At 43.6% G+C, this 26,670-nt stretch overlaps 1 protein-coding gene across 1 annotated transcript in view; it reads right to left on the bottom strand.

Moving 5' to 3' along the window:
- LOC141147851 (uromodulin-like) overlaps positions 1-26,670 on the bottom strand; it is a 140,488-nt gene that overhangs the window by 69,961 nt on the left and 43,857 nt on the right. The window contains exons 6-7 of the mRNA XM_073635017.1: positions 5,557-5,745; positions 148-162 (exon numbers count right to left, since the gene is read on the bottom strand). Of these exons, the coding sequence (XP_073491118.1) occupies positions 148-162; positions 5,557-5,745 (204 nt within the window). The remainder of the gene's footprint in view (positions 1-147; positions 163-5,556; positions 5,746-26,670) is intronic.

Genomic DNA, 26,670 nt, shown 5'->3' with positions numbered 1-26,670 from the left:
CAGAAGTTTTGTTCTGTAAATCTCGGGGGGTGGTGACCCTATTGAATATCATCTATAGACCGGTGATCTCTACACATAACAGGAAGATAATAGAACTGTAATATTTTCATATAAAGAAACCACAAAACTATCATACGGTGAGCTTACCTGGTTTGTCCAACCCTACAAAAAAAAAGTAAAAAAAGAGAACATTAGATTGTATTCCTTGGCATGCATCTCTTGCAATTAGCAAATCATCATTCCAGATAAAGTGACATTTTGTGACAACAATAATTATAAAGTATCATTTACACTCAATAAATTTAGAAGATTTTAAAGAGCAAGCAAGGAGTTGCAGACCATCTTTTCTCGTTATTGTTACTGCAGCTGTGTGACTGCCTTTCCGCACCCAGTTAGCTCTAAACAATCTTCTTATCATTCTGGGTAGTAGCACCCTACTTCTGATATATTCATTTACACTCTGCCAACAATACATTGCTCACATTCCACTTTACATGATGTTATACTATTTGCTGTTAGCATTGCATTCATACAGGACTGAGGTCTGTGCTTTAATATTTAGTGATTGGTATATCCAGTCCATAAGGTTTTCATTCCACATGATAGAAAATAATTAGTAGATAAATTAGAGTGAAATTTGAGGACTTTGAACATTAACAGCAGTGGAAAAACTATAGCCAAAAAGATTATATGGGGCTTTGGTGGTGGCAGGGGGATTCATCGTGAGGCTGTTGAGGTAAATTAAAATGTGAAATCTCTAACCTATAAAAGCTGACATCATACCCACAGGAGAAATCATTAGACATCCCTTGTCTCAGAGCCTTCTTGTTTTATCTATCTTGTTTAGCTTAACATAACAAATACAGTATGTCATACTTACCTGCTCCGTGCAATGGTTTTGCTCATAGTAGCCCCAATCCTCCTATTCTCAGGTCCCCTGCCAGTGCTGCTGGCTCCTCCCTCTGCTGAGTGCTCCCATAGACACTCATACAGGCTCTCTCTCAACCCACCCTCAATATCTCCTCAAAGGCTGTAATTGACAGCATAGAAGTGGAGATTATGGCACAATGATGCAATCAGATCTGTGTCCTGAAGAGAGTGGATGTGGAAGATTATGGGATTTTGTGTAGTCCAAGACACTTTAGTGCAGCACTTTTTGAGAAACTGAAGATACTCTAAAGCAATAGATATGGACATCAGAGGGTGCATCTGATTGTAGTGGTTATTAAAAACATTTAAGTAGACAATTGGCAACTTACAGGATACACATGGTAATGAGTGGCATGTGTGTAAACTCATATATGTCAGCCTCTAAAGGGTGAATTTTCTGACAGCTGGGCTTGTGGTAACATGGATGAATCAGCCTCACACTGGTCCATCTGTCTCTCAGCTTCTCTGGAAACAGGAAGGCCAGACTGGGTTCCACAGCAACTAGGCTCCTGTAGATGTCGGTGGAAGCCTTGGAGATGAAAGGAGGATGGAAGTCAGCCTGTGGTGGAACGCACGTGGCTTCGAAAGTGATATTATGTGTGGGGGGCATAGTTTTGAGGTGGGCTTGCTTCTTTCTCAAACCAACAAAAATGCATGTGAAGTTTTATTTTTAAGCAACAATTGTAAGCAGCAGCTTCTTTCTTTTAAATCAAAAGAATTTGAAAATGTGCAAAACAAGTTCTTCCATATTTACATGCTGGTCCCTGTAGTCCTCTTCCATCCTGTATATATACCAGCCCTGCCTATCTCTGTCTCCATTGGTTTGAGAAAGAGGTGGTCAACCTTGAAATGGCCCCACATACATGACATCACTTCTAAAGCCATGTGCTTTCCACCACTGGCCGACTTCTGCTCCTACTTTGCTCTCCAAAGCTTCCGTTGACATCTACAGTAACCTAGCTGCTGTGGAACCCACACTGTCCTAATTGTTTCCAGAGGAGCTGAGAGACTGATGGACCTGTATGAGGCTGACTTATCCATGTTGCCACAACACACCTATATCTGTGTGTTGCCAATACTAAAGCGTGTGTTCTTTTAATGTACTGTCACACTTAGTCTGCTGCCCCTGGTTTCCATTGACATCTACAGGAGCCTAGTTGCTGTGGAATCCAGCCTAGCCTTCCCCTTCTACAATTGAGAACCGAGCAATCAAACACCACTGATCGCTCGGTTCTCAGAGCTCCGTGATCAGAGAGCTGGTAACTGTCTGGCACTGGCTCCCTGCTCTGCCCCCCCATGCTCACTGGAGCGCTGAGCTGTGGAGAGGGCAGGAACGGCTTGCTGAGAGTCTGAGTCGGATTCCAGTCCAGGCTTCTGGGTGGATCCTGACCATATGGTCACAATCTTTTCCCAGCCTGGACAGGCTCTGTGATGTCAGCCGACAGCAGACTTCAGCCCGCTGTCAGCTGAAAATGGTTCACAGGAGTGAAAGGCTGTTCTTTGCCTTTAAGGTTAAAAACAATTCTGCCTTTAGAACCACTTCAATGTCACTTTTTCATTTGACTACAATGCATTTTTTTTTAAAAGCCAACATTTTCACACTTATTGTCCTATTTTTGCAGAAATTTCAGCAAATTTAAAACTCCAAATCTTGCTTCTTACTAAATATAACCTCCACTGATACTAAAAAATGCTCTTTATAGAGAGTTGTATGATACTTGGTTACAGAGAAGGGGCAATAACAACAATTAGCAGAACAACCTTCATCACATTTCCAAAAGTGATTATGACGTTCCTGAGTTCTGCATAATGAGAAAATGGGTCCAAAAATTCAAACAATTGGGATGCAGTCTGGGTAAATAATAGAAAAATTAAAACCAAGCAGGAGCTCCTAGCAACCTTGGGAGTCTCTTATACATTAACCATATATTCAAAAAAAGTATTACAATGGATTTGGGGGGATGGCAACATTGGCGGTCTCAGACAACAGCAGTAAGAAATACAGCAGGAAGCAATGTAAGAGTAAGATAGAGTGTCAGACTCTTATTCCAAAAATAATGCCAAGGATACTTAGATATTAAGGATGAGCTGAACACTCCCCGGTTTGGTTTGCACCAGAACATGCGAACAGGCAAAAAATTCAGACAAACACGCAAACACCGTTAAAGTCTATGGGACACGAATGTGAAAAATCAAAAGTGCTAATTTTAAAGGCTTATATGCAAGTTATTGTCATAAAAAGTGTTTGGGGACCCGGGTCCTGCCCCAGTGGACATGTATCAATGCAAAAAAAGTTTTAAAAATTGCTGTTTTTTTGGGAGCAGTGATTTTAATAATGCTTAAAGTGAAACAATAAAAATAAAATATTCCTTTTAATATTGCGCCTGGGGGGTGTCTATAGTATGCCTGTAAAGTGGCTCATTTTCCCCTTGTTTAGAACAATACCACAGCAAAATTACATTTCTAAAGGAAAAAATGTAATTTAAAACTGATCGCGGCTATAATGAATTGTTGGGTCTCGGGAAAATATAGATAAAATTCATTAAAAAAAATGGCATGGGTTCCCCCCAGTCCATTACCAGGCCCTTTGGGTCTGGTATGAATATTATCGGGAACCCCAAATCAAAAATGTAAAAACATTTGCGAGGGGATCCCCCCAAAATCCATACCAGGTCCTTTAGCTCTGGTATGGAAATTAAGTGGAACCCTGCACCAAACAAAAAAATTGCATAGGGTCCCCCAAAATTCATACCAGACCCTTCAGGTGTGGTATGGATTTTAAGGGGAACGCTACGCCCAAAAAAAATGGCATAGGGGTCCTCCCAAAATCCATACCAGAACCTTATCCGAGCACGCAACCTGACAGGCTGCAGGAAAAGAGGGGGGCGAGAGAGCGCCCCCCCTCCTGATCTGTAACAGGCCACATGCCCTCAACATGGGGAGGGTGCTTTGGAGTAGCCCCCCAAAGCACCTTGTCCCCATGTTGATGGGGACAAGGGCCTCATCCCCACAACCCTTCCCGGTGGTTATGGGTGTCTGCTGGCAGGGGGCTTATCGGAATCTGGGACCCCCTTTAACAAGGGGACTCCCAGATTATGGCCTTCCCCCTATGTGAATTGGTAACCTGTACATTGTACCCCTACCATTTCACAAAAAAAGTGTCAGAAATAGTAAAAAAGACAGGAGACACTTTGAGACAAGTCCTTTATTAAAAGATAAAAAATAAAAATATCCCATGATGTAAATCCATCTCATGCTGCCGACGAGCTGAAAAATAAAAAAAAAAGAATCTGCAACAGCTCCACCTGCATGGGAGGCTCCCACCGAGGGACGCTTCTTCTCGGTGACAGCTGTTATATAGCCAGTGACGTAAATGGCAACCCTGCCTTCCTCTGACATCATGTGGCCTCTGAGGGGGGGTGGGGGTCACCCGTTTACGTCACTGAGGGGCCCCGCCCTCAGCTATGTAACAGCTGTCACCAAGAAGAAGCATCACTTGGCAGGAGCCTCCCATGGAGGCGGAGCTGTTGTGGCTTTTTTCTTTTTCCGGCTCATCGGCAGCATGAGATGGATTTACATCATGGGATGTTTTTATTTTTTTAATTTTTAATTAAAGGACTTGTCCCAAAGTGTCTCCTGTCTTTTTTACTATTTTTGACACTTTTTTTGTGAAATGGTCTGTTCTAAACATGGGAAACACACGCCACTTTACAGGCATACTATAGACACCCCCCAGGTAAGATATTTAAAGGAATATTTCACTTTTATTGTTTCACATTAAGCATTATTAAATCACTGCTCCCGATAAAACGGCAGTTTTTAAAACTTTTTTTGCATTGATACATGTCCCCTTGGGGCAGGACCCGGGTCCCCAAACACCTTTTTATGGCAATACTTGTATACAATCCTTTAAAATGAGCACTTTTGGTTTTCCATGCTTATGTCCCTTAGACAACGAGTTTCGAATTTTCCGCGGACAGCACATAATGTTCGCTGTTGGGCGAACAGGCAAACACCCAATGTTCAAGTCTAATCTACGTTCGACTCGAACATTGGTCTCATCCCTATTAGATGTTACTAGGTGAGTGGGCCTGGAAGTTGGCAGGAGCCTTGGGATAGAAACAAAACAATAGCAGTAGGCATAGATGTATAAATAGTGTGAGGCAATCATTTAAAAAAACTGTACCAGGTGACAATTGGCAAGCCAATAGACTACAACAGTCCACACTGACTGCCAATAGTCAAAGGCACAGACTGATAAGATGCCTGTGCTGTTAAGAGGATACACTGACAAAAATAATACCACAACAATCTCCCCATTTCTCCCTCAACCACAATGGGGAGATATTTACTTGGAGGGGCACCCTTTCATATCAGAGAGGGGATAGAACAAGATTGACTCAATTGAGGTCACATGGCTCCCAGAAGACTTTTTGGAATCTGAAATGCCAAAAAAAAACACCAAAATTCATATTCATTATTACCTGAATTTAACATATCCATTAAGTCTGATCAGAATGTAACATTATCCAAATATTGAGAATGATTCTATTAGATAAGTCATATGAGAGGACCTGTCAGAGTCAGAATTATTCATATACAGTACAGTGAGATGATAGAACTTACCAGTAAATCCCAATATCTGAACAGAAAGTAATGTATTCCCCTGAGCATTCAGAATCCAGGATCCCGCAGCTGGACTTTTTACCAAATGGGAACTTAGAATAGCATAATCATAATAGTAATAGTAATAGTAGTAATAGTAGTGATAGTAGTAGTAATAATATAGATTTTTTTCAAATGGTAATGTATTTCCTAAAATAATAAAGGATAAATAAATAGATACAATTTAAATACAGTTATACATTGAAAACGAGGCTAATAAATGCATTTAGTTACCACATGTTTGTAAGTGTAATATTCAACCAATATCATTAAATTAGAGGGAAGTGGGCGATGTGCAGACAGATTACATGTTTCTTTGGTTGAAGAATTTCAGATAAAAGCTTCAAAAAAGTGGCAAAATATTGCATCCATAGCAACACCAAGCTGGCTAGATGTCTTACCCAAAAAATATTAACAATTATAATATATACAGTAATAGCAATAATATACAGTGCCTTGAAAAAGTATTTATACCCCTTTTTACATTTTAGACATTTTTGTCATTTTTATGTGATAGACTAACACAAAGTGGCACATAATTGTGAAGTGGAAGGAAAATAATAAATGCTTTTCAACATTTTTTACAAATAAATCTGTGAAAATTGTGGAGTGCATTTGTATTCAGTCGATACTTTGTAGAACCCCCTTTCTTTTTGGGGATGTCTCTACCAGCTTTGCACATCTAGAGAGGGACATTTCTGCCCATTCTTCTTTGCAAAATATCTCAAGTTCTGTCAGATTGGATGGAGAGCGTCTGTGAACAGCAATTTAAACCATTCCATTGTAGCTCTGGCTGGATGTTTCGGGTCGTTGTCCTGCTGGAAGGTGAACCTCCATCCCAGTCTCCAGTCTTTTGCAGACTTGAACAGGTTTTCTTCTAAGATTGTCCTGTGTTTGGCTCCATTCACCTTCCCATCAACTCTGACCAGCTTCCCTGTCCCTGCTGAAGAAAAGCATCCCCACCACATTATGCTGCCACCCCCATGTTTCACGGTGGGGATGGTTTGTTCAGGGGCGATGTGCTGTTTTATTTTTCTTCTTGTCACTTTTCCATAAAGGACAGATTTGTGGAGAACATGACTAATAGTTGTCCTGTGGACAGATTCTCCCACCTGAGCTGTGGATCTCTGCAGCTCCTCCAGAGTTACCATGGACCTCTTGGCTGCTTCTCTGATGAATGCTTTCCTTGCCCGGCCGGCTCTAGCAAACCTCTAAGGGCTTTACCGAGCGGTTATATTCATACTGAGATTAAATTACACACAGGTGGACTCTATTTACTAATTAGGTGACTTCTGAAGGCAATTGGTTCCACTAGATTTTAGTTAGGGGTATCAGAGTAAAGGGGACTGAATACAAATGCCCCCTACACTTTTCACATATTTATTTGTAAAACATTTGGAAAACCATTTATCATTTTCCTTCAACTTCACAATTATGTGCCACTTTGTGTTGGTCTATCACATAAAACCTCAAAAAAAAAATTTACGTTTTTTGGTTGTAACATGAGAAAATGTGGAACATTTCAAGGGGTATGAATACTTTTCCCAGACACTGTATGAATTGTTTGCTGTGTAGTAGAAGGGTTTATGTGGTTAATGTTTTTTAACAGAGATGGACCCGCTAATCATAATGATTAACTGGACACTGATTTGGGCTCCTTTTGATTTCTCAACATTCTGCACCATTTTTAGACCAGGATATGGAGAAAGGGTAAGTGTTTTGCCAGGGTCCTAATAGATCTAGAGCATCCCTGGGTACCTGTATTGAAACTAGACATGTGCAGGACTAAAAAAATAGTTTTGTTTCATTTTAAATTTGATTCAATTTGTTACATTTTTAAAATTTGTTTTCGGGATTTGTTTTGTGTCATATTCAAATTCGACCGCATTCGAAAAAATTCAACCACATTTTTAAAAAAATCTACCAATTTTGATAAAGATGGCAGCATTCAAAACAAATCGCCTGAATTTGAAAAAATTCACCCAAATTCGAAAGAAAATTGAATTTGAGTAGAAAAGATTAGAATAGAATAGAAAATAAAAGAATACAATAGAAAATAATACAATAGAAAACAATGGAAAAGAATAGATTCAAATAAAAGAATATAATATATAACCATCTTCCGAAATTTGAATTTCAAATAGAACAAATTTGAATTTGAATAGAAAAGATTAGAATAGAAACTATTAGAATAGGATAGAATAGAATACAATAGAAAATAAGAGACTACAAAACAAAAACAATGGAAAAGAATAGATTAAAAGAAAAAGAATATAATATATAACTTTCTTCCGAAATTTGACTTCTGAACAGAACAAATTTCGAATTTGAATAGAAAAGATTGGGGGGGCGTGGCTTGCCTGGAGAGAAGATGGCTGCTTGATCCACTAGCTCCCTCTCACCTCAGCCTAAATTGAGCTTTGAACGGGGTCTATAACCGCCTTACATCTCTCAATTATGGGAACATCCTCCCGCAGACCTTCGCAGAGCAGATCCCGGTCCCCAAGAGGAACCGCCGGCAGTAACAGCCACACGATCCCGGAGATCTTCCGGACGCAACGGACCACAATGGCGTCCTCTCCTCCCGCCTCAAACACCTCTCAGTCTCACACTGGGATCACCCTCACCCCCACGGATATCAGTAAGACTCCACTACCCCAACCGCTACCGTCGCACCGGCAGCCCAGCTTGCAGGACTTACAAACAGTGGCGGCGGATATCAAAGATACCTTATTCTCGGCCATCACTGACCTGCGCCGTGGACTACAGGCCATCACAGGCTGCATACAACGGGTGGAAGATGACGCGGTGAGGCAAAGCTCACATGTGAAGAAAATACAGCATAATGTTGATCACCACACACTGCAGCGAAGGGATCTCTAAAGACATGTTAAAGATCTCGACAATCGGGGCCGCAGGCACAACCTAAGGATAAGAGGAATACCCGAATCTGTGGAACAAGATAGGATATCCCCGGTTGTGACAGGCCTCTTCAACCACCTTCTAGACCGCCCTGAACACACACAGATCAGCATGGACCACATACACAGGGCTCTCCGCCCTAAAGGGAGAGAATCAGACCTCCCAAGGGACATAATATGCTATATTAACAACTTCGCTATCAAGGAAGAACTGTTGCAAAAAGCCAGCGAAAAATCCATATTGGAATACAACAGACACCCCATCCATATATACCAAGACCTATCTGCTATCACACTACGCCACCGCAAAGATTTACGCCCTCTACTGGACGTCTTGAAGACGAGAGGAATAAGATACCGCTGGAAGTTTCCCTTTGGTCTATTTGCCGCTCACCAAAGCCGCTCTGCCCTTCTCAGAGTACCGGAGGATCTGGATGCCTTCGGCCGTACACTGGATATCCCGTACACTCCGGTCCCGAACTGGTATGCAGAGTTCAACATACAGCCATCCAACCGATCCCCATACAGAGAAGAACCCATGGATGCTCAAAATACAAGCTTCCGCAGAAGACGATCTCCATCCACTACCAGAACCAACTCTTCCCCTGATCCGCGCTACCCACCATCCAGTCCCATGACGTCTCCCCTTCCTCGCAGAGCCCGCAGAGATCGCTGACTATCCGGATCTCTACAGGAGTCACCTACGTGACATCTCCGTTCTGTATCCCTCCTGTTTCCTCTATTGCTGCCAATCATACCAGGAGACTGCCTGACCCACTGACGATCCCTCCAGCATCAAGAAGACCAAAGACAGGAATAACCTACATCTACCGCGAAAACACAGGACAGCCGACTCCTGCAACCTCTGCAAACCCTGTCCTCTCACAGACCTATTTGACTTTTCCTCATCTCACTAAAGCACACTCGCCAAGACATCGTGACCCTGCTCCTTACCTCCGATCAACTGCTTCCCATCTGATTGCTCATCGCCGACACCGACAATCACCGTAAGGATACCGAAGCTTGACAAACAGTAACATCAACTCTTCACACTCCCTCTCATCGGAACACCGCGAGACAATTCCTGCGACCATCTCCTCAAGCTCCTGCCTGACGACTCATCAGACCGCAACCAGAACGGCATCCATACACCCTGTAAATGTCTCCTGATATGTAGGTAAAATGTACTATGCCTACAAAATATATGCCACTTTCTAATTTGTTTTACCTCCTGGTAAAGATCGCTCCATAGAACCTGTACTCCCCCCAGGGGATATAGCTAGAAACCCTCCTAGTATGTGCCTGATAAATTCTATGCTGGCGGAGTTCTCTAATACACTGCTCCCTCCTAACCCTGAAATCGCGGTAAAGCAACAGGAGACAAAGATACATTTGCCTTAACATGTACATACTTTCCCTCACTTGGTTGAACCCTTTATAGACAGCAGACGCCTACCACATCAGATTGCAGAACAGCCCCTATACAGCATTAGACGTGACATCTTAACCGCTTGATCGGGAAGGTTGACAATGATCCTCTATTGCATCTCCACGATGCTTACCACATTACATCCCCCACACTTAAGGCAACCAATAACATTGATGTCCAATCACTACCCCCCACTTCCCACAACATTATAACCCCCAAGAGCAGCTATGCTTAGCAATCTAAACAACCCTCAACGATCAAACAGCTCCCCCTTTACAGGCTGCTCAGTTTTAAACCTCAGACTCCCCCCAATCTACACTCCGATCACGACACCTCTACATACACTTAAATTGTTACAATGCAGACTCCTTTACCTATGGAGATCACCTTACACTGCTCTATTCCCACCACCGCCTCAAGCCTGTAATCTACGGTATCACTGCTGTCATACTAGTTATGCATTTTTCCATTCTATGTTTGATGTTTTGTTCTTACTTGCAGTTATATTCCTGTTTACATTTTAGGAATGTTGTAAGAGAACCTCCATTTTAGACTCTGAGGTTAATGCACTCATCCGTTAAGTAATTAATACTTTATTGCTGATATACCTTATGTACACAATGACAGACACCCAATGCTACTGGTTAAAAATATACTCCCCTCACTCTGCACCCCAATACCCTACCTAACCCCTCCCACTTTACACGCAGCATCAATCTGCCATATCGGTTTAGGCACCAATCTAACAAAGCTACATTCTCCTACATACATATCTTTGGCTTTCCACAAGCCCTCCGCTAACCCTTGGTAACAGTTCCCTACTGACCTCAGTTCCCATAACCTCTTGCTGCACCCCCATCACACTCCTCACTTACTAAGGCTGTAGGTGAGATGGACCTCTCGGGTTCCTATCACATTCCCCAGACTTCTCAAAAGACAAACCAACCCCCATACAGTGGTAAACACAAGCTATCCTACTTTTGCACTCAGACACCAATTAAATCCACTGACTTCAACTGGCAAATATAATTTTTGTGGCATAGAACACCAGATTGGGTGTTCTGATCGCCACCTATTGCCAGTTCCTTCTATCCCTCCCCTCTGATACTCCCCCCGTACCCCATTACCCTTGCCTCTGCCCCCCCCCTCTGGTGTTTTTACCCTCCCTACCTCCCTCCCGGCCAAGATCCACGCTTCTTAACGAGACACACATAAAGCACCTCACACTTAAAATAGTCTCACTCAATACAAAGGGACTCAACAACCCAGAAAAACGCTCTAAGTTACTCCTTACTATGCACAGACTCCATGCGAACATAGTACTTTTACAAGAAACACACTTCCGTTCTGACAATACACCTAAATTATCAAATGCCTACTTCCCAACCGCACTACATGCAACCAACCCCAAAACCAAAACTAAAGGGGTATCGATCCTAATTGCAAAAAACTGCCCTTTCACCATCACAGACTCTATCACAGACCCGGAAGGAAGATACCTATTCTTAAAAGGCTCTATCCACAACAAAACTGTAACATTGGCAAATATTTACGCCCCAAACAAGCACCAAGTCCCATTTTTCCGATCCATCACCGAAGCCCTCATGACTTTCCAAGAAGGTACTCTCATACTGGACGGCGACTTTAACGTACCCCTAAACCCCATCCAAGATACATCCACAAACTCAACGACGCTACCATACAAAGCCCTCAAGACGATCAAATCACTATTCCAACGTCTACTACTACATGACACATGGCGCACACTAAACCCAGATACTAAGGACTATACCTTCTACTCAACGCCACACAACTGCTATTCTAGGATAGACTATCTTTTTTTAACACAAAATGACCTGCCTCTACTCTACCGAACTTCCATAGAACCCATGACAATCTCGGACCATCATCCCATATCCATGACACTACAGATCCCTGATACCACTCCTCACACCCGCATATGGAGATTAGACTCTTCATTACTTTCCGATCCCACCATTGCGACGGAAGTGGATGCCACCCTGCGTGACTTCTTCCTAGAAAATAACCCCTAAGACACGTCTCACATCAACAACTGGGAAGCTCACAAAAGTGTAATCAGGGGCACCTTCCTTGCAGCAGCAGCTAAACGTAACAAAGAAAGAAGGAAACACCACTCAGACCTGCTAGAAAAGATCCGTCACAACCCTCACAGACCTCATACAAGCTAGAAAAGACTTACTAGACCTATTGGATAAACATATACAACGAAAGTACATACTCTCAAAGAAAAATGTTTACGAATTTGGTAATAAGGCAAGTAAAATGTTAGCAAAAGCTCTACAAGTATCCCGATCTAATAAGACAATACATCATATCACTGACCCCTCAGGACGAAAACTAACCAAGACCCCGGACATTGCTCGCCAATTCGTACAATACTATAGCAAATTATACAACCTTGCCTCCCCCACTACTGCCACTGATAGCTCTACACGCCCCCAAATGATATCTGACTTTTTAAAACAATACAGCCCAAATCCCATATCAGAATCAATAGCCCAAGAATTAAACACCCCTCTTACGCTCACCGAAGTCAACAACGCTCTAAAACAAATGAAAGCGGGTAAAAGCCCTGGTCCCGATGGCCTTACCGCCGGCTACTATAAAACCTACGCGAATCTACTTACACCCCATTTTTTGAAAGCCTTCAACTCTTTCGCTCAACCAATCAACCCCCCACGAGACCTCCTCATGGCCCACATAGCAGTAATTCCCAAACCAGACAAAGACCTCTCCCTAGTCACCAACTACAGACCTATCTCACTGCTCAATGTTGACCTTAAATGGTACGCAAAAACTTTAGCTAACAGAATCCTACCACTGATCCCCCATCTTATTAATCTTGACCAGGTGGGCTTTGTCCCTGGTAGGGAAGCGAGAGACAATACTCTCAAGATGATTAACATCCACCATTGGCTTACGTCTACCAAAAACAAAGGTTTCTTGCTTTCGCTCGATGCGGAGAAGGCATTCTACCGGGTGGCATGGGACTACATGAGAGAGACCCTCAAGGCCATAGGCCTTCCCCAACTTATGCTAAATTACATATCAGCTCTATACTCCAACCCCACTGCAAAAGTCCACGTCAACGGCCACCTGTCGGATGCCTTCTCCGTGTCGAACGGAACGAGACAAGGATGCCCACTCTCCCCTTTAATCTTCATTCTTACCCTAGAACCTTTTCTCAGACGTATTAATGCTAACCCAGACATTAAAGGGATACAAATCAAACATCACACTTATAAATTAGCTGCGTTTGCTGACGACATTCTCCTATTTCTTACAGAACCGCTTACAACAATCCCAAACCTACTTAAAGACTTCCAGACCTTCCATACCCTCTCAAATCTCCAAATTAATTTTTCAAAATCCACTGCCCTTAACATTTCCTTACCAGCAGAAATCTGTCAACAATGCAAAAATAATTTTCCATTTACCTGGAATACACATGCCATTCCATATTTAGGCATTCAGGTGCCAACCTCCCTATCGGACCTATACGCTCGAAACCATGCCTCTCTACTCTAAAAAATTCAAACGGCCCTAACAAAATGGTTGCCAGGACAATTCTCATGGTTCGGCAGAGCTGCAATCATCAAAATGAACATCTTACCTAGAATTTTATATCTTCTACAAACAATACCAATTAAGCTACCAAACACATTCTTTTCTATATACCAGAAAGCATGCACGACATTCATATGGGGTAAGACACGCCCGAGACTTAGCTACAAGAGACTGACCACACCCAAACAGTTAGGAGGTATAGGGCTCCCAGACATACGTAAGTACCAACAAGCATGTCACCTAGCTAGGATTATCGACTGGAATGTTAACATCAAACATAAAGACTGGATCCAATTGGAACAATCTTTATCACCAACACCTATTCAACATCTCCCGTGGATCGACCACACCTTCCTACCCCCTGCTTATTCTCAACACCCACTGATCAACCCTACACTAATATCATTCCGTAACACATGTAATAAACATAATATCTCTTCAATTAAAGGCCCAATGACCCCTTTACGCCTAAACCCAGAATTCATACCGGGCATGCACGCATCCTTCTTAACAGATATATGGCCTCATCAGCATATCAGAGCTAATCAATTTTTTGAAAGGGATTGCCTCCTACCCCAAACCACCTTAGCCTCAAGACTGCAAATTGACGAGTTTCCTTTCTGGTCATATATACAATTACAAAGCTTCTTCAATAAATTTTCTCCTGCACCAGAATGGTCCAGACCTACCACACCATTCGAAAACCTCTGCTTACATGAGGGCACGCTCACACACCTGATCTCGCAAACCTATACCCTCCTGTTTAATGACCAAGCCCCTTCAAATCACTGGTCCAACCGACAATGGGAAAGAGACCTCTCCATTCAATTGACCGACCAAGAATGGGCTAACGTATACACTTTAATTCATAAGGGTTCGATGAACGTGCAAGTCCAAGAAAACACATACAAATTGCTTTCCAGGTGGTACAGGACACCACTCCTTCTACACCAATTCAACCGAATGACCCCTTCAACATGCTGGAGATGTAACGCGGATACAGGCTCCATGTTGCATATCTGGTGGTCTTGCACCAAAATCCAACCTTTCTGGATAAAAGTCCACAAATTGATCACAGAAATCACCACTTATTCACTAGACTATGCACCTCAAATGTTCCTACTACATCACTCTAAGACACATATACCGACCTACAAACACTCTTTAGCAATGCACCTAGTAAACGCTGCAAAAATGTGTGTTCCCCATAAATGGCGATCCACAGAACCGCCTACCATAAAAGAATGGATTCATTGCATCCAACAGACAAAGAACATGGAAGACCTCATACATCAATCCAAAGATTCACAGACAAAATTCACCAAAACGTGGGCATGCTGGATACACTTTGCCACCACAAACGAATACAAATCAATCATGACCTGATTGACTTCCATAGATAATAACAAACTCTACTAATGAGTCCTTCTAACCCTGCTCCAATATACTCACTCTCTTCCCCCCCCACTCTTTCTACGTACTCATGTGCACCAAACCTCCCCTCCAGCCCAATAATGAGCGCTTTAAGCCTAGAAATATCGGGCAGACTACAAAAACGCATGTCATCCTATAGGCGCACCATCCGATCTTTCCCACAGATACCCACCACCCCTTTTTCATACCCACAACACTCCCCCCCCTTTTTAGTGACTGAGATACAATATACCTTGCACATATTGAACTCAACCTGCATCACATATCCAAAAACACAAAGACCTAAATATACCTATACCCTACAATAAAGATACAACAATTTACTTTATATTTATAATTTGACTGTTATATACAAGGTACCATAAAAGTTTTATCACCATTATGCTCTTCACCTCAAGCATGCAAACATGACTGTATTGTATTGTTAACTTTTTACATTTATTGCGGCTACGCCCGCATTTCCGCATCTATATGTGATATTATTTACTCCTCTTTGTACCTGTTAAAATTTCAATAAAAACTTGTTTAAAAAAAAAAAAAAAGAAAAGATTAGAATACTAAAGATTATAATAGAATAGAAAATAAGAGAATGGAATATAAAAGAATACAATAGAAAAACAATGGAAAAGAATAGATTAAAGATTAGAATAGAAGAGATTATAATATAATTGAAAATAATAGAATAGAATATAAAAGAAGAGAATAGAATAGAAAAGTATAGAATAGAAAATGAATAGAAAATAATAGAATAAAATAGAAATAATATAAAATATAACCATCTTCTGAAAATCTAATTTCAAATTGAACAAATTCGAAAAGAAAAGATTTGAATAAAAAAGATTATAATAGAATTGAAAAGAATAGAAAAGAATAAAATAGACAAGAATAGAATAGAAAAAAATAGGATAGAAAAACAATGGAAAAGAATAGATTAAAAGAAAAAGATTATAATATATAACCATCTTCCGAAATTCAAGTTTCAAATAGAACAAATTTGAATAGAAAAGATTAGAATAGAAAAGATTATTATGGAATAGAAAATAATACAATAGAACATAAGAAAATGGAATAGAAAATAATAGAATAGAAAAACAATGGAAAAGAATATATTAAAATAAAAATAATATAATATATAATCACCTTCCAAAATTCTACTTTTGAATAGAATGAATTGTAATTTGAATAGAAAACAATAGAAAATCAATAGAAAAGAGTAAACTAAAATATAAATAATATAAATTAAAGCCATCTTCCGAAATTCAAATTTAGAATAGAATGAATTTGAATAGAAAGGATTAAAATAGAAAATAATAAAATTGAAAATACGAGAATATAATAGAAATGAATACAATAGAAAAACAATGGAAAAGAATAGATTAAAAATATATACATATAAATATAACCATCTTCCCAAATTCGAATTTAGAATAGAATAAATTTGAATTTGAATAGAAAAGATTAGAATAGAATAGATAATAATAGACCAAAATATAATAGAAAAAAAGAGCATGGAATAGAAAAGAAATAAACAGAAAAACAATGGAAAAGAATAGATTAAAAAAAAAGAACATAATATATAACCATCTTCCAAAAAACCTAATTTCAAATAGAACGAATTGGAATTTGAATAGAAAATATTATAATAGAATAGAAAAGAAAAGAATAGAAAATAAGAGAATAGAATAAAAAAGAATTGAATAGAAAAGAATAGAATAGAAAATCAATAGAAAAAAATAGAATAAAAAAGAAATAATATAAAATATAACCATATTCCAAAATTAAAATTTCAAATAGAAATTTCTTTTCTATTATATTCTAATGTTTTCTATTTGAATTTGAATGAATTCAATTTGAAAATGGAATTTCGAAAGATGGTTATTTTTTTATGTATTTATTTATCAATTTTCAAAAATAAAGTTTTAACAGGCACTTTTCAAAGTATCATTTTGCACTTATTGACTGTACAGAACAAATGACCAAACATGGCCAATATAGTAATACATGAGTAACAAAGCCCTAAAGCCCCCAAACAGAAGAGGATACCGTAACATAATATATCAATATTGCCTTAGACCATGTGGTTCTCAACCTTCTAGTGCCATGACCACTTGATAAAATTTCCCAAGTTGTGGGGACCCCTTACAGAAAAATTATTTTCATGGGTTGTCAGTAGGGATGAGCTTCGAGTTCGAGTCAAACTCATGTTCTACTCGAACATTGGCTGTTCGCAAGTTCGCCGAACAGCGAACAATTTGGGGTGTTCGCGGCAAATTCGAAAGCCGCAAAACACCCTTTAAAAGTCTATGGGAGAAATCAAAAGTGCTAATTTTAAAGGCTTATATGCATGGTATTGTCATAAAAAGTGTTTGGGGACCCGGGTCCTGCCCCAGGGGACATGGATCAATGCAAAAAAAAGTTTTAAAAACGGCCGTTTTTTCAGGAGCAGTGATTTTAATAATGCTTAAAGTCAAACAATAAAAGTGTAATATCCCTTTAAATTTCGTACCTGGGGGGTGTCTATAGTATGCCTGTAAAGGGGCGCATGTTTCCTGTGTTTAGAACAGTCTGACAGCAAAATGACATTTGGAAGGAAAAAACTCATTTAAAACTACCCGCGGCTATTGCATTGCCGACAATACACATAGAAGTTCATTGATAAAAACGGCATGGGAATTCCCCACAGGGCAACCCCGAACCAAAATTAAAAAAAAAAAAAATGATGTGGGGGTCCCCCTAAATTCCATACAAGGCCCTTCAGGTCTGGTATGGATATTAAGGGGAACCCCAGCCAAAATTTTTAAAAAAAATTGACGTGGGGTTCCCCCTAAATTCCATACCAGACCCTTCAGGTCTGGTATGGATTTTAAGGGGAACCCCGCGCCAAAAAAAAAAAAAAAATGGCGTGGGGTCCCCCCAAAAATCCATACCAGACCCTTATCTGAGCACGCAACCTGGCAGGCCGCAGGAAAAGAGGGGGGACGAGAGTGCGGCCCCCCCCCCTCCTGAACCATACCAGGCCACATGCCCTCAACATTGGGAGGGTGCTTTGGGGTAGCCCCCCAAAACACCTTGTCCCCATGTTGATGAAGACAAGGGCCTCATCCCCACAACCCTGGCCGGTGGTTGTGGGGGTCTGCGGGCGGGGGGCTTATCGGAATCTGGAAGCCCCCTTTAACAAGGGGACCCCCAGATCCCGGCCCCCCCCCTGTGTGAAATGGTAAGGGGGTACTTACCCCTACCATTTCACTAAAAAACTGTCAAAAATGTTAAAAATGACAAGAGACAGTTTTTGACAATTCCTTTATTTAAATGCTTCTTCTTTCTTCCTTCATCTTCTTCTTCTTCTGGTTCTTCTGGCTCTTCTGGTTCTTCCTCCGGCGTTCTCGTCCAGCATCTTCTCCGCGGCGTCTTCTATCTTCTTCTCCTCGGGCCGCTCCGCACCCATGGCATGGGGGGGGAGGCTCCCGCTCTTCTCTTCATCTTCTTCTCTTCTTCATCTTCTTCTTCATCTTCTTCTTCTTCTTCTTCTCTTCTTCCTTCTTCTCTTCTTCATGTCTTCTCCGGGCCGCTCCGCAGCCATGCTGTGGCATGGAGGGAGGCTCCCGCTGTGTGACGGCGTCTCTTCGTCTGACGGTTCTTAAATAACGGGGGGCGGGGCCATCCGGTGACCCCGCCCCCTCTGACGCACGATGACTTGAGGGACTTCCCTGTGACGTCACGGGGAATGCCACAGGGAAGTCCCGTCATGTCATCGTGCGTCAGAGGGGGGCGGGGTCACCGGGTGGCCCCGCCCCCGTTATTTAAGAACCGTCAGACGAAGAGACGCCGTCACACAGCGGGAGCCTCCCTCCATGCCACAGCATGGCTGCGGAGAAGCCCGGAGAAGACATGAAGAAGAGAAGAAGGAAGAAGAGAAGAAGAAGAAGAAGATGAAGAAGAAGATGAAGAAGAGAAGAAGATGAAGAGAAGAGCGGGAGCCTCCCCCCCCATGCCATGGGTGCGGAGCGGCCCGAGGAGAAGAAGATAGAAGACGCCGCGGAGAAGATGCTGGACGAGAACGCGGAGGAAGAACCAGAAGAGCCAGAAGAACCAGAAGAAGATGAAGGAAGAAAGAAGAAGCATTTAAATAAAGGAATTGTCAAAAACTGTCTCTTGTCATTTTTAACATTTTTGACAGTTTTTTAGTGAAATGGTAGGGGTAAGTACCCCCTTACCATTTCACACAGGGGGGGGCCGGGATCTGGGGGTCCCCTTGTTAAAGGGGGCTTCCAGATTCCGATAAGCCCCCCGCCCGCAGACCCCCACAACCACCGGCCAGGGTTGTGGGGATGAGGCCCTTGTCTTCATCAACATGGGGACAAGGTGTTTTGGGGGGCTACCCCAAAGCACCCTCCCAATGTTGAGGGCATGTGGCCTGGTACGGTTCAGGAGGGGGGGGGCGCACTCTCGTCCCCCCCTCTTTTCCTGCGGCCTGCCAGGTTGCGTGCTCGGATAAGGGTCTGGTATGGATTTTTAGGGGGACCCCACGCCGTTTTTTTTTTTTTTTTTTTGGCGCGGGGTTCCCCTTAAAATCCATACCAGACCTGAAGGGCCTTGTATGGAATTTAGGGGGACTCCCACATCATTTTTTTTTTTAAATTTTGGTTCGGGGTTGCCCTGTGGGGAATTCCCATGCCGTTTTTATCAATGAACTTCTATGTGTATTGTCGGCAATGCAATAGCCGCGGTAGTTTTAAATGTGTTTTTTCCTTCAAAATGTCACTTTGCTGTCAGACTGTTCTAAACACGGGAAACATGCGCCCCTTTACAGGCATACTATAGACACCCCCCAGGTATGAAATTTAAAGGGATATTACACTTTTATTGTTTGACTTTAAGCATTATTAAAATCACTGCTCCTGAAAAAACGGCCGTTTTTAAAACTTTTTTTTGCATTGATTCATGTCCCCTGGGGGAGGACCCGGGTCCCCAAACACTTTTATTGACAATAACTTGCATATTAGCCTTTAAAATTAGCACTTTTGATTATTCATGTTCGTGTCCCATAGACTTTAACGGCGTTCGCGTGTTCGAACAAATTTTTTTCCTGTTCGCATGTTCTGGTGCGAACCGAACAGGGGGGTGTTCGGCTCATCCCTAGTTGTCAGCACCCAAGGCATTTAGCGTTCCCTGAGTCCCCTCCACTCGTACAGAATTAAAACTCCTTATGGTGCATTGTAGGATGTACAACTCTTTCTGTTTGTTCTCCTTTCTTTTCCTTTTAGCTCTCTCGATCCTATCTTCTTGTTTTTTCCCCATCCCTCTCTCTTGCCGTCTTGTTCTTTCTCTTATTCTTTTTCTTTTTTGGGATGAATTGCAGTGCTGGTGGGGAGTTGAGATCAGTGGCAGTGCTGCAGGGAGTTGGGATCAGTGGCAGTGCTTGCAGGGAGTTGGGATCAATGGCAGTGCTGGGGGGAGTTGGGATTAGTGGCAGTGCTGCGGGGAGTTTGGATCAGTGGCAGTGCTGGCAGGGAATTCGGATTAGTGGCAGTGCTGGCAGGGAATTGGGATCAGTGGCAGTGCTGGCGGGGAGTTAGGATGAGTGGAAGTGCTGCGGGGAGTTGGGATGAGTGACAGTGCTGCAGGGAGTTGGGAACAGTGGCAGTGCTGAGGGGGAGTTGGGATCAGTGGCAGTGCTGGGGGGAGTTGGGATCAGTGGCAGTGCTGGTGGGGAGTTGGGATCAGTGGCAGTGCTGGCAGGGAGTTGGGATCAGTGGCAGTGCTGGCAGGGAGTTGGGATCAGTGGCAGTGCTGGCGGGGAGTTGGGATGAGTGGAAGTGCTGCGGGGAGTTGGGATGAGTGGCAGTGCTGGCGGGGAGTTGGGATGAATGGCAGTGCTGGCAGGGAGCTGGGATCAGTGGCAGTGCTGGCGGGGAGTTTGGTTGAGTGGCAATGCTGGCAGGGAATTGGGATCAGTGGCAGTGCTGGTGGGGAGTTGGGATGAGTGGCAGTGCTGGTGGGGTGGGTGAGTGGCAGTGCTGTGGGGAGTTGGGATGAGTGGCAGTGCTGGTGGGGAGTTGGGATCAGTGGCAGTGCTGGTGGGGAGTTGGGATGAGTGGCAGTGCTGTGGGGAGTTGGGATGAGTGGCAGTGCTGGCAGGGTATTGGGATCAGTGGCAGTGCTGGTGGGGAGTTGGGATGAGTGGCAGTGCTGGTGGGGAGTTGGGATTAGTGGCAGTGCTGGTGGGGAGTTGGGATCAGTGGCAGTGCAGGCGGGGAGTTGGGATCAATGGCCGTGCTGGGGGGGAGTTGGGATTAGTGGCAGTGCTGCAGGGAGTTGGGATCAGTTGCAGTGCTGGCAGGGAGTTGGCATGAGTTGCAGTGCTGGCAGGGAGTTGGGATGAGTGGCAGTGCTGGCAGGGAGTTGGAATGAGTGGCAGTGCTGGAGGGGAGTTGGGATCAATGGCAGTGCTGGGGGAGGAGTTGGGATTAGTGGCAGTGCTGTGGGGAGTTGGGATTAGTGGCATTGCTGTGGGGAGTTGGGATCAGTGGCAGTGCTGGGGGGAGTTGGGATGAGTGGCAGTGCTGGCGGGGAGTTGGGATGAGTGGCAGTGCTGGCAGGGAATTGGGATCAGTGGCAGTGCTGGCGGGGAGTTGGGATCAGTGGCAGTGCAGGCGGGGAGTTGGGATCAATGGCCGTGCTGGGGGGAGTTGGGATTAGTGGCAGTGCTGCAGGGAGTTGGGATCAGTTGCAGTGCTGGCAGGGAGTTGGCATGAGTTGCAGTGCTGGCGGGGAGTTGGGATGAGTGGCAGTGCTGGCAGGGAGTTGGAATGAGTGGCAGTGCTGGCAGGGAGTTGGAATGAGTGGCAGTGCTGGCGGGGAGTTGGGATCAGTGGCAGTGCTGGCGGGGAGTTGGGATTAGTGGCAGTGCTGGAGGGGAGTTGGGATCAATGGCAGTGCTGGGGGAGGAGTTGGGATTAGTGGCAGTGCTGCGGGGAGTTGGGATTAGTGGCATTGCTGTGGGGATTTGGGATCAGTGGCAGTGCTGGGGGGAGTTGGGATGAGTGGCAGTGCTGGCGGGGAGTTGGGATGAGTGGCAGTGCTGGCAGGGAATTGGGATCAGTGGCAGTGCTGCGGGGAGTTGGGATGAGTGGCAGTGCTGCAGGGAGTTGGGATCAGTGGCAGTGCTGCGGGGAGTTGGCATCACTGGCAGTGCTGGGGGGGAGTTGGGATGAGTTGCAGTGCTGGGGGGGAGTTGGGATGAGTGGAAGTGCTGGTGTGGAGTTGGGATGAGTGGCAGTGCTGGGGGGGAGTTAGGATGAGTGGCAGTGCTGGCGGGGAGTTGGGATGAGTGGCAGTGCTGGCAGGGAATTGGGATCAGTGGCAGTGCTGGAGGGGAGTTTGGATGAGTGGCAGTGCTGGCAGGGAATTGGGATAAGTGGCAGTGCTGGCGGGGAGTTGGGATGAGTGGCAGTGCTGGTGGGGGGGATGAGTGGCAGTGCTGTGGGGAGTTGGGATGAGTGGCAGTGCTGGTGGGGAGTTGGGATCAGTGGCAGTGCTGGCGGGGAGTTGGGATGAGTGGCAGTGCTGTGGGGAGTTGGGATGAGTGGCAGTGCTGGCAGGGAATTGGGATCAGTGGCAGTGCTGGCGGGGAGTTGGGATGAGTGGCAGTGCTGGTGGGGAGTTGGGATAAGTGGCAGTGCTGGCGGGGAGTTGGGATCAGTGGTAGTGCTGGCAGGGAGTTGGGATCAATGGCAGTGCTGGGGGGGAATTGGGTTTAGTGGCAGTGCTGCAGGGAGTTGGGATCAGTGACAGTGCTGGCGGGGAGTTGGGATCAGTGGCAGTGCTGGTGGGGAGTTGGGATCAGTGGCAGTGCTGGTGGGGAGTTGGGATGAGTGGAAATGCTGTGGGGAGTTGGGATGAGTGGCAGTGCTGCAGGGAGTTGGGATGAGTGGCAGTGCTGAGGGGGAGTTGGGATCAGTGGCAGTGCTGGCGGGGAGTTGGGATCAGTGGCAGTGCTGGCGGGGAGTTGGGATCAGTGGCAGTGCTGGCGGGGAGTTGGGATGAGTGGAAGTGCTGCGGGGAGTTGGGATGAGTGGCAGTGCTGGTGGGGGGTGGGATGAAGGCAGTGCTGTGGGGAGTTGAGATCAGTGGCAGTACTGGTGGGGGGGTGGGATGAGTGGCAGTGCTGTGGGGAGTTGGGATGAGTGGCAGTGCTGGTGGGGGTTAGAATAAGTGGCAGTGCTGGTGGGGAGTTGGGATGAGTGGCAGTGCTGGTGGGGAGTTGGGATGGGTGGCAGTGCCGGCAGGGAGTTGTGATGAGTGGCAGTGCTGGCGGGGAGTTGGGATGCGTGGCAGTGCTGGCAGGGAATTGGGATCAGTGGCAGTGCTGGTGGGGAGTTTGGATGAGTGGCAGTGCTGGCAGGGAATTGGGATCAGTGGCAGTGCTGGCGGGGAGTTGGGATGAGTGGCAGTGCTGGTGGGGGGGATGAGTGGCAGTGCTGTGGGGAGTTGGGATGAGTGGCAGTGCTGGTGGGGAGTTGGGATCAGTGGCAGTGCTGGCGGGGAGTTGGGATGAGTGGCAGTGCTGGTGGGGGGGATGAGTGGCAGTGCTGTGGGGAGTTGGGATGAGTGGCAGTGCTGGTGGGGAGTTGGGATCAGTGGCAGTGCTGGCGGGGAGTTGGGATGAGTGACAGTGCTGTGGGGAGTTGGGATGAGTGGCAGTGCTGGCAGGGAATTGGGATCAGTGGCAGTGCTGGCGGGGAGTTGGAATGAGTGGCAGTGCTGGTGGGGAGTTGGGATCAGTGGCAGTGCTGGCGGGGAGTTGGGATCAGTGGCAGTGCTGGCGGGGAGTTGGGATCAATGGCAGTGCTGGGGGGGAATTGGGATTAGTGGCAGTGCTGCGGGGAGTTGGGATCAGTGGCAGTGCTGGCGGGGAGTTGGGATCAGTGGCAGTGCTGGTGGGGAGTTGGGATCAGTGGCAGTGCTGGTGGGGAGTTGGGATGAGTGGAAGTGCTGCGGGGAGTTGGGATGAGTGGCAGTGCTGCAGGGAGTTGGGATGAGTGGCAGTGCTGAGGGGGAGTTGGGATCAGTTGCAGTGCTGGCGGGGAGTTGGGATAAGTGGCAGTGCTGGTGGGGAGTTGGGATGAGTGGAAGTGCTGCGGGGAGTTGGGATGAGTGGCAGTGCTGGTGGGGGGTGGGATGAAGGCAGTGCTGTGGGGAGTTGAGATCAGTGGCAGTACTGGTGGGGGGGTGGGATGAGTGGCAGTGCTGTGGGGAGTTGGGATGAGTGGCAGTGCTGGCGGGGAGTTGGAATCAGTGGCAGTGCTGTTGGGGAGTTGGGATGAGTGGCAGTGCTGGTGGGGAGTTGGGATGGGTGGCAGTGCCGGCGGGGAGTTGGGATGAGTGGCAGTGCTGGCGGGGAGTTGGGATGAGTGGCAGTGCTGGTGGGGAGTTGGGATGAGTGAAAGTCCTGGCTTGGAGTTGGGATGAGTGGCAGTGCTGGGGGGAATTCTGATCCGCCAAATTAGGTGCTCTTGATCAAGGTCATCTGCTGATCGGAGAACTGTATTGGGGACTTTTAATGGCAACTATAATCCCAGGTAGTGTTACTCACTGTGTCTCCGGCTTCACTCTGTCTCCAGCTCTGTGGTGTGTCGTAGCAGTGACACCAATGCCAAAATCAGGAGATAGGGTCTCCTGCAACCCCTCCCACTTCATATTCCTCACCAGTCAGCAGACCTCTAGTCTGCCCCCCACCCATGCTGTGAAATGAATGGGCAGCTGCAAAGAGTCTGAGTGGGTGGCTGCGGGCTCCAGGAACAGCCCAGCTGGGTGGTCACATGCTCCAGGAACAGCCCTTCTGGGCAGCCGCAAAAAGGCTGGGAGAGCAGTGCGGGCTTCAGAAACAGCCCAGGATTCGGTGACCCCTGGAAAATCATCATTCGACCCCCGAAGGGGGCCGACCCCAGGTTGATAACCACTGCCTTAGAGGGACCGCGTTGGGCGCAAAATATAAGATGGATATATATTTTTTATTATTTCTATATTATTCATTTCTTTTCTATTGTTTTTTATTCTATGCTCTTATTTTCTATTTGATTCTTTTCTATTCTAATCTTTTCTTTTCAAATTCAAAATCATTCTAATTCTAAAGTTGAATTTCGGAAGATGGTTATATGTTATATTCTTTCTATTTTAGTCTATTTTCTATTGTTTTTCTATTGTATTATTTTCTATTCTAATCTTTTCTATTCTATTCTAATCTTTTCTATTAAAATTGAATTCATTCTATTCAAAATTAAAATTTTCGAAGATGGTTATATTTTATATTCTTTCTATTTTATTCTGTTCTTTTCTATTTTTTTTCTATTCTATTCTCTTATTTTCTATTATATTATTTTCTACTCTATTCTAATCTTTGTTATTCAAATTAAAATTCATTCTATTTAAAATTCGAATTTGGGAAGATGGTTATATATCATACTCTCTTTCTATTTTATTCTATTCTTTTCTATTGTTTTTCTAGTGCATATGTTTAATTCTATTCTCTTATTTTATACTATATTATTTTCTATTCTATTCTAATATTTTCTATTCTAATCTTTTCTATTCTAATTCAAATTTGTTCTATTCGAAATTTGAATTTCAGAATATGGTTATATATTATATTTTTTTTATTTTAATCTATTCTTTTCCATTGTTTTTCTATTGTATTATTTTCTATTCTATTCTCTTATTGTCAGCTTTATTCTTTTCTATTATTTTCTATTATATTCTAATCTTTTCTATTCAATTTTTTTCTATTCGAAATTTGAATTTTGAAGATGGTTATATGTTATATTCTTTCTATTTTATTCTATTTGTTTCTATTGTATTATTTTCTATTCTATTCTAATCTGTTCAAGTCTAATTCAAATTCATTCTATTCAAAATTTAAAAGATGGTTTCAATTATGATATTTATTATTCTTTCTATTTTTTTTTTATTCTGTTCTTTTCTATTCTTTTCTATTGTTTTTATATTCTATTCTCTTATTTTCTGTTCTATTCTTTTCTATTCTATTCTAATCTTTTCTATTCTAATCTTCTCTATTCAAATTCAAATTCATTCTATTCAAAATTTGAATTTCAGAAGATGGCTATATACAGTATTATATTCTTTTGATTTTATTCCATTATTTTCTATTGTTTTTATATTGTATTCTTTTTTATTTTATTTATTAATTTGTTGTTTTATTCTTTTCTATTCTAATCTTTTCTAGTATAATTTTTTCTATTCAAATTCTCTATAATCGAAATTGGAATATCAGAAGATTGTTATATTTAATATTTTTTCTATTTTATTCTGTTCTTTTCTATTCTTTTTCTTTTCTATTCTCGTATTTTGTATTCTATTATTTTCTATTATTTTCTATTCTTTTCTAATCTTTTCTATTAGAAATCAAAATCATTCTATTCAAAATCTGAATTTTGGAAGATGAATATATATTATATTCTTTCTATTTTAATCTATTCTTTTCTATTGTTTTTCTATTGTATTCTTTCCTATTGTATTCTCTTATTTTATATTCTATTATAATCTTTTCTATTTTTTCAAATTCGGTTGAATTTTTTCGAATGCGGCTGAAATTTTTCCATTCAATTAAAATTTGGTCCAAATTCTGGATTTGCTATTTTGTATTTGTTTAAATTCCTTACTATT

The sequence above is a fragment of the Aquarana catesbeiana genome, linkage group LG06 (assembly GCF_042186555.1).
Source record: "Aquarana catesbeiana isolate 2022-GZ linkage group LG06, ASM4218655v1, whole genome shotgun sequence".
In the NCBI taxonomy this organism is placed as follows: Eukaryota; Metazoa; Chordata; class Amphibia; order Anura; family Ranidae; genus Aquarana; species Aquarana catesbeiana.
The sequence above is the reverse complement of the archived record's forward strand: the minus strand, read 5'-3'. Positions and strand labels throughout refer to the sequence as shown.